Source organism: Haplochromis burtoni, unplaced genomic scaffold, assembly GCF_018398535.1.
Source record: "Haplochromis burtoni strain Fernald_Lab_line unplaced genomic scaffold, NCSU_Asbu1 Contig_94, whole genome shotgun sequence".
Taxonomy (NCBI): domain Eukaryota; kingdom Metazoa; phylum Chordata; class Actinopteri; order Cichliformes; family Cichlidae; genus Haplochromis; species Haplochromis burtoni.
This window is the reverse complement of record NW_024582455.1, coordinates 1,431,483-1,440,659: the sequence shown is the minus strand read 5'-3', so window position 1 is coordinate 1,440,659 and position 9,177 is coordinate 1,431,483. Positions and strand designations below refer to the sequence as shown.

Below are 9,177 nucleotides of genomic sequence, written 5' to 3'. Positions count from 1 at the left end.
AAATCAATATTGCAGTCCTGTGATTTTCAGGCCTTAATATAGCACTGCATTACAAAAAAGTATGCCTGTGTCATGGAAATCACTGCATGGGAACACTTGCAGAAATTGCTGTATGTGAATCATAATCATAATTTACTGTGCCAACGACAAATCCAAGTTAAAGAAAAAGAAGAACATGGTCCAGGAACACCGCCATCTTCTCTGGGCAAAATGCATTTAAAATGCACAAATTGAAAAACTTTTCTATGGTCAGATCAATTCTCTGGACTAAAGAAGAGATGGGCCTTCTAAAGGTAACACTTCTGATGGTATGGGTGTGCATTACTGACCATGAAATTGGCAACTTGCACATCTGGAAAGGCACCATCAATGCTGATAGTTATATACAGATTTTAGAGCAATGCTCTAAATGTTGATGACATTTTTTCAGAGAATTTGTTGCATAAGACAGTGATAAATGACATACTGGCTCTATTACAGCAGTGTGGCTTCATAGTAGAAGAGTCTTTTTTTAGATCAGTTGCTGCCATCAAATTTAAAATGGGCTAATATTTGTCTTTAAAAGGTACATTTTCTCAGTTTAAACACTTGGTATGTTTTCTATGTTTTTTTGTGAATTGTTTATGAGTTCAAGAGCTTTTCATTTGGGGCTATTTTTCATCTGCCTGAAACACACTTGCTTCCACAAAAAAGCCTCTCTAACCTTATGGCTGATTTAGTCCAATATATAATAATGTTAAATTCTGCTTGATATTAGGGTTGCTAAGGTTTCATTTGAAACTTCTGTCGATACAAGTGATTGCTCAAAATGAATTTTAGTGGCAGCCCTGTGACATACTAGCGACCTGTACAAGGTATATCCTGCCTGTCACCCTATGGTAGCTCGAATAGGCTCCAGCACCCCTTCAACCCTGAATTGGATAAATAGAGGTGAATGGATGGAGATTTTAGTTGCCACTATATCAGCCCACCTTATGGCACATCATTTAGAGAGGGAGCTGCTGCTGCTTTGCTCTGTATGGCTCTTTCTAAAATTAAGCCCATGTGTTTCATTGTGGTAATTTGTGCTGTCTAATTGTGATAGATATAGTGTCACATATAAAACTCTCCCACTGCCTGTTACAACTGCTGACAGCTAAATCAATCTTAGCATGTTAGTTATGCTGTGCTCGCCTTTCTTTTGAAAGAAATTTGTGAAGAATGAATTTCCCTTACTTGCTGCCTTTTCTCCCGCTTGTTTTGTTTTGATTCTTTGATTTTGCTTTGATTTGTTTCATCCATGTGCAGTGAAATTGATTTCATTTAGTTAGGTTAAATCTCCTGTAGATACGTTTCTATTGATATTGTTAAACAAATGTTAGCTTGTGTATGTCGCAGTAATGTTGGGCTAATATCTGTCAAAGTGTATAAAGATTTTAAATAAAACATATATTTGTTGTTTACAAAGATGCTTTTTTGTTTTGTTTGTTTTCTTTTGTGTAACAGCAAAATGTACATTACTTAACTGTCCTGTAGCTGATGCGGTGTTTCCTGGAGGAAAAGATTATAAAAGGATGAAGAATTCTTTTTCTACAGTTAAAGCTGAAGATTCATAAAACTTCCAGAAATACCAGTAAAGTTCACCAATGTTTGACTGGTGTTTACTATAGATTCTGCATTATCCACTTTTCTGTGATGTGACCATGCACAGAGTGGTCAGTAGAAGAAGGTTTAACTCAGCTGACATAGCTGCAGATGAAGATGAAGATGCAGATACATGGTACTGGACTGTGAGCACGGGGCCCACTAAAGGATGTTGGAACCTTGTGCCACCTTCACAAAGCCTTTTCCTGACAGTTTGATAACTAACATGCACAGGAATAGCCTGCTGGAGGTCATTCTGTGGGAGTCTGGCAGCTCCTCCTAGTAGAAATGAGCAGACACTGATCTTGCCCTTTAGGGTGAGGCCTTTCTATGGCCCTGTCCAACTCTCTTTGTGCAACCTGCCATCTCCTGGTATCTCCTCCATATACTCAAGACTGAGCTCGGAGACACAGCAAACCTTCTTGCATGGATGTGCCATCCTGGAGGAGTTGGACTACCTGTGCAACCAGAATTGGCTGTAAGCATCTGGGCTACCAGCAGTGACAAGGACAGTAGCTAAAAACCAAACAAAAGGAAAATCAGTCAGGAGGGAAAGTAGAGAAATGGTCTGTGGACACTGTGGCTCTCCAGTGCACCTGTTGCCACTTTTATTTATCATCACCATATGTGATGATAGCGCACAAGCGCCACATATTTAAATGTTTTCCAGAAAAAGACTCCAAACGAGGAACATTCACTGTGTCCAGTCTAATCATTTATCATCACGCTGCCACATTTAAGAAATTGTTTCCTGTTCTTCTGTTTAGTTTTAGCACAGGTTATCTACTGTAATAACATGTCTTTACCTGTTTATTCAAACGGATCATCTCTGTTCAAAACTTGCACTTATTAAAGGTAACTGAAAACAAACCATCTGGCATCCATCATTGTAAATTCACATGAGCCTAGGCCCTGTAATGTTTCATACTTTTTATTTATTTCATGTAAAATTACGCTTTTTTTTTTCTTTTTTTAGACCGATCATATCTCAGTTTTACAGGTCCTTCTTAAAAGATCAGCATATTGTGATAAAGTGCATTTTTTCTGTAATGTACTGATAAACATTAGACTTTCATATATTTTAGATTCATTACACACAACTGAAGTAGTTCAAACCTTTTATTGTTTTAATATTGATGATTTTGGCATACAGCTCATGAAAACCCAAAATTCCTATCTCAAAAAAATTCTGACCAATAAAAGAAAAGTGTTTTTAATACAAAAAAAGTCAACCTTCAAATAATCATGTTCAGTTATGCACTCAATACTTGGTCGGGAATCCTTTCTCAGAAATGACTGCTTCAATGCGGCGTGGCATGGAGGCAATCAGCCTGTGGCACTGCTGAGGTGTTATGGAGGCCCAGGATGCTTCGATAGCGGCCTTAAGCTCATCCAGAGTGTTGGGTCTTGCGTCTCTCAACTTTCTCTTCACAATATCCCACAGATTCTCTATGGGGTTCAGGTAAGGAGAGTTGGCAGGCCAATTGAGCACAGTAATACCATGGTCAGTAAACCATTTACCAGTGGTTTTGGCACTGTGAGCAGGTGCCAGGTCGTGCTGAAAAATGAAATCTTCATCTCCATAAAGCTTTTCAGCAGATGGAATCATGAATAGGTCCCCCAAGATCTGGAATCGGTTCTTCTCCACAATCTTCCTCAGGGTCTGGTCACCTCTTCTCATTGTGCAGCGTTTTCTGCCACACTTTTTCCTTCCCACAGACTTCCCACTGAGGTGCCTTGATACAGCACTCTGGGAACAGCCTATTCGTTCAGAAATTTCTTTCTGTGTCTTACCCTCCTGCTTGAGGGTGTCAATGATGGCCTTCTGGACAGCAGTCAGGTCGGCAGTCTTACCCATGATTGCGATTTTGAGTAATGAACCAGGCTGGGAGTTTTTAAAAGCCTCAGGAATCTTTTGCAGGTGTTTAGAGTTAATTCGTTGATTCAGATGAATAGGTTAATAGCTCGTTTAGAGAACCTTTTCATGATATGCTGATTTTTTGAGATAGGAATTTTGGGTTTTCATGAGCTGTATGCCAAAATCATCAATATTAAAACAATGAAAGGCTTGAACTACTTCAGTTGTGTGTAATGAATCTAAAATATATGAAAGTCTAATGTTTATCAGTACATTACCGAAAATAATGAACTTTATCACAATATGCTGATTTTTTGAGAAGGACCTGTATGTGTACAGCTGAACATTGATGAAAAATGTCTGATTTAAGTATAAGATGGGGAAAATCCCTAAATTTCACAATACTTAAAATAACAAAACTCTAAAAATTTAATTGACTATTATTTTTTATTTGTTTTATTTTCAATGTTCTTGAAAGTTAAAAAAAAAAAAAGTGAGGGAAGGAAATAAGGCAAGCTGACTGCAGATTAGTGAACTTCAGTTTGGAAGCCGTTCATGTGTGAATTTTATCATGGTCCTGCCTGCAGTGGAGTCACAGTGGTTACAATAGCCTAGATTAAAGACGCAACTCAAAAATAATACTGTCATTTCCTCTATTTCTAAACCATCATGATCTCACTGCAGATTGTGTGAGACCAATCAGCGAGGACCAGAATGAAGACCACACAGGAGAAATTGGTAAAAGAAAACAAGACGTTTATTTTGTATTTTGGCTGACACAAACCTGACCTGGGAAAATACTTTATAGAAGTAAAGTTTATATTACAAAAAAAACCATCCCCCAAATAAATAAACTCAGAGACATTAAATAAACTAAACTCAAGACTAAACCATATTGCAAAGGAAAGAATCAAGAATCTAAAAATAAACTCAGTCAGAGCGTATTAAAAATGTGTATTACAGGAATCATAATCAGAGATCCCATTTTCAAAGCACAAATATAGAGGCAGAGCTTATGAGGTGAGATGAGATGAGATGAGATGAGATGAGCTTGAGTTTCCTGTAGTGTGACTAGCTACAGTGACAAACTAGTCACGCCTCACTCACAAAGAAAAACCACACAAAGAGGAACCTTTGCCACTCTGCTTCAGTTCTTTAAAAAGGACATTCAGACATTTCTTTTCTCATCATGAACACATCAAACAGCTCCACAGAAGATGACCGGGTTTATGCTGGGATCTTTGGCTGCATTATGGTGATAGGTCTGCCACTGAATGCAGTCTCACTGTGGATTCTTCTTCGCCGCCACAGCCTCAAATCACCCAACGCTGTCTTCATGGTGAACCTGGCACTCTCAGACCTGCTAGCCATCTTCTCTTTGCCCATGAGGATCTACCATCATGCAACAGGCACCCCACTGGGAATTTTCACATGCCTCTTCAGCGTAATAATCTTTCGCAAAAACCTCCGCTCCAGCGCCTCCTTCATCACCTTCATAAGCGTGGACCGACTGCTGGCTGTGGTTTATCCTCTGAGGTCTCGCCATCTTCGGACCTCGTGCAATGCCTGGAAAGGAGCAGCGCTCGTCTGGGGGTTTTTCCTGGTGGTAAATATCCCAGAGGGCATAGGATTTTTTAAACACTTACAGAACCACACAGAACACAATTGTTTTCAATCTCATTATTATAAAAGTATAACACGATCAGCAATTATTTACCTTCAGATTGTGTTACTGGTCACAATGCTAGCAGTCAACATTGTGTGCACCGTTATGGTTTCTTGGACTCTACACAAACATCTCAGTGACTCTGCAAAGGTCAGAAACAAGGTGAACGTAATGCTGATTTTTGCCATCAACTTGCTTATATTCTGCACATGTTTTCTGCCCATGCCACTACACATACTTACAAAAAGCAAAACCAGCATAACTCCACTGGCATGTCTGACTGTTTTGAGCTGCTGTCTGGATCCACTGATGTATTATTTTTCTTTTGACTCCTTCTGGAAGAAAAAAGATGACACGGGAAGAGAACTATAGATTAGTGACCTGCTAGAGTTGCTATCAGATGTCCCACGATACATGCCTGTTTTTTGGGTTTTTTTGTTTTTGTTTTTTACAAAGTAGCTCGTTTCTGCACAAGATTCTTAAGTAGTTCAACCACATGCACAGTTTTCAGCAGTTAACCATCAATGTTCATTTCTTCTGTAACATTTGTGTCAAGCCCAGAAAGTGAAGGAGTGAAAGAGGCTTGGCCTAGTGGTTTCATGTTCTATTTTCACTGCAACATGAAAACCTCAACCACAAATCGATGGCTGACTTAGTAGAAACTGTGAAAAAAAGGCAGCTGCAACACTTTTTTGTGTTTGCAAAACTGCGTCCTTACTTGTCTTCAGTTTACATTAAGTCAATATCCTGATCAGTATCATGTAATAAGTTTGTCAGATTTAACACTCTGACATGAGAAGATGTCCCCTCCCCCCAGAAGAAACAGAGTCTTCCGGAAGTCACGTGTGGAACTACATACTGTCAGGGACATGAAACAAACAACCTTTTCTCATATCGTTGTTGCTTTGGCCTAATATTTAATCAAGACGTATAAGAGTAATATCAATCTCCTCGTTTCTCTTTTGGCAAATAAAACAGCATATACATAAGAATAACTCTGACAGATGGGTGTGTGTGTATGCATGTAAAGTACCACATGAATGAATAATGTTGAGGATAAATTAAGAATAATTAAACATTCAGCAGAAAAGCTGGTTTAAAATTGACTAATCACAATATTTTGTAAATATTTTTGAAAACATTACATACAGCACTGTTTAAGCCCATCTCTTCTGTATATTTTAAGTCCTTTCATAAGACTCAGGCCTTTGTTTTTTTTTTGCGAGTGCCTCAGTAGTGCAGCCAACGGCTCAAGGCCTAATTAAGTCCCACCAGATGGAAGGGTGTTGGTGTAAGCCTACAACAGACTGTAAGACGACTGATTATCTCATCTGCAGATTTAAAATTATCCAAAGGTTATCACTGAAAATGCTATTAGACACTGAAGATTGGTTGAATTTCCCAGACTGGCCATTACATTTTACTGTTGTTAATGTTTACTATTGTACACGAAAGTTGATTATGTCATATTCAATATAGTCATCATTTGCCAAGACCTAGTGATCATAATTGACTACAACTGGTAGTTTCTACTTGCCAGGATATAAGGACCAAGTTATCTGGACGTGTCACCACTTTGCCAAGTCTTGGAAGAAGGCCCAAACCGTTACATTCTGCTGGGATGAAATTGGTTTCGATGTTGAGGAACAACCCAGAAACCACAAAAGTTCAACTGTGGCATGAACAGGAAAGTGCTGTAATACTAGGGCCAATGTCCAGTGAGTTTTACTTCATGGTGAACTGAGAAGGTTTCAGAAAAAAAAAACCCTGCTACAAAACCAACACTTTCAAGCTGAAATTTACACCTGCCCACACGAACAGGACAAATGACTTCTGGAGTTTTACCAGTCAAAGAAACAATGATTGAGTTATTTGGCCACAATGGCAAGAGGTATGCTTGTTTAGGTATATTTAAACCTGAGGCTTTCAAACCTAAGAACACTGTATCAGACATCAAGCATGGTGGTGGCAGCACTTTTGTTGTGCATGGAGTAATGAAGGACAAATGTCATGATCCTATGTCTTTGACACAGTTTGTGAGTTTATGATGGTTTTGTGAATCTTTCTTTTGGATTGAACAGATTTTCATCTTCTTGTCCTGTATTAGTTAGTCTGTAGTTTTGTATTTCCCAGTGCATCTGTGTTTAATATTTCTATTTTTTAGTTTTTGCCTGCTCTCATGTCTGTTCTGTCTTCAGCATCTCCTGCTGCTTTCTGTTGTGTGTTTTTTCTCTCCAGTCTGTCGTGTGTTTCCATGTTTATCCCCGTCCTAATGTCAAGCTTTTGTGTCCTTGTCTCAGTCTCTCGTCTCTTGTTTTTTTGTTGTGTGTTTTCAGGTCTCCCGGTTCTGAGTTTCCAAGTTTAGCTTTTTACCTGATGTCTTGTATTTTTTTATACCATTTTTGAAACTTTTAAGTCACAGCATTAAAGTTGCTTTTTTTTTCCAAGTCATATCCTCGACTCAGAGTCCTGCATTTGGGTCCTAGTCTGCCTGCCACACAGCCATGAATGACATTCAGATTCTTCAGCTTCACCTCAAATCAACACCTAGCTGTTTGAAACTTGGACACAGTTGGGTGTTCCAGTTGGACAATGATCTCAAAGACACATTAAAACTGGTTAATCGATAAAGCAGTCTATCATTAAGGTTCTGGAATTACCAGCACTATAGAAAATTTGTGGACTATGGTTAAAATGAACTCCATCAATCTGCCAGAATTACAATAGAAGCTTTTTCATGGCTACCAAAAGCATCTTGCCAAAGTGCAACTTGCTAAGGACATTAATAGAGCCTGTATGAGCGTTTACGTATAGCTTTGACCCTGTGTGGATTGGAGACAATCCCCCCAAAAAGTCAAATGTCTGCAGTCAGTACTTGAGGCTTTTTTAAAGTCATTAAAGACAGAATTCATTAAATGTTATCTGATGACATGATGGCATCAGATAACAATGTACAAGCTCTACTTCCAATATAAACAGAAAAGATAATCCTGAGACCAAAAGCAGTGGTTGAATCACAGTGGCTACGTCCATGTTTTATCCCATCTGTGTAATACAGTCATTTCTTCTAATATTACCCTACATTAACCTACTACAAGTTTCACACTGCATGTAGTTCAAATCACTGACAAAGACTGGAAGATGTAAAAAGCAACTATAAGGGGCATATGTCAAATACAAACAGCAGTTAAGAGCGATTTCATTATGCAAAACAAATAACCAACACATCAAAGTCACCTCTTTTACTTTAAGAGATTTCTTTAGAAAATCTAGGGAGATTTTATGTTTTTGATTAATGGTGACTGGAAATGTAGTTGCTGGCAGAGCTGCAGGTTCACACGAGGATTTTACTATAGAAATGTTTAAATCTGTACAGAATACAAAATAGAAACCGTAAAATGAAAAATACTGGCAGCAGCCAGCGTCAACCCTCAGCCTCCTACTGGATGCTCCCATGGTATCGAATTCAAAATCCTTTGTCAGCTTTTTCTCCAGTTATCACATTCACAGAATTTTCAAAAAAACGTGACCTCTGACCTCCAACCTCGAAGTCTAGGTCACTGAGATTAAAACTTGTCGAAGATACACCTACGCTGTCACTTTGAAACTCCTGCATCGCTTCTTTCTTGAGTCATGGTATTCACAAATTTGGGTGTCCACATTGCTTGCCCACCCACCCGTATGGTGACAACAAAACCCCCTTAGCCTTTTTACATTCATAAGATACTGACTGAAGCCTAGTAACGTTTGAAATAAAGTAACATATGCCTCAACTCAGTCATTTTTTTTACTACTTTATTCACAGACAGATTTCATTGGCAGACAAAATATACAGATCACAGTTGGTTTTGTTCATCTAACATATAATACGCTCCCTTTCACTTGTTTTGACTTTAGTCCAGTCTCTGACTCTGGACTAAGGCTTTAAACGTGGTTTTACAAAACATTCTAAGAGTGCTGTTTCTCTTATACATAAACACATGCAAGGGAAAACAAAGGTTAGTCTAAAACGATTCAGAAAAGTAGTGGG

General features: G+C 38.6%; 1 protein-coding gene across 1 annotated transcript; it reads left to right on the top strand.

Moving 5' to 3' along the window:
* Nucleotides 1-4,670: 4,670 nt before the first annotated feature.
* Nucleotides 4,671-9,155, top strand: LOC102313052 (lysophosphatidic acid receptor 6-like). Its single transcript, XM_042222755.1, has 2 exons — nt 4,671-5,087; nt 6,688-9,155. The coding sequence occupies exons 1-2, from the start codon at nt 4,671-4,673 to the stop codon at nt 6,889-6,891; spliced, it is 621 nt and encodes a 206-aa protein (XP_042078689.1). The 3' UTR covers nt 6,892-9,155.
* Nucleotides 9,156-9,177: the final 22 nt, after the last annotated feature.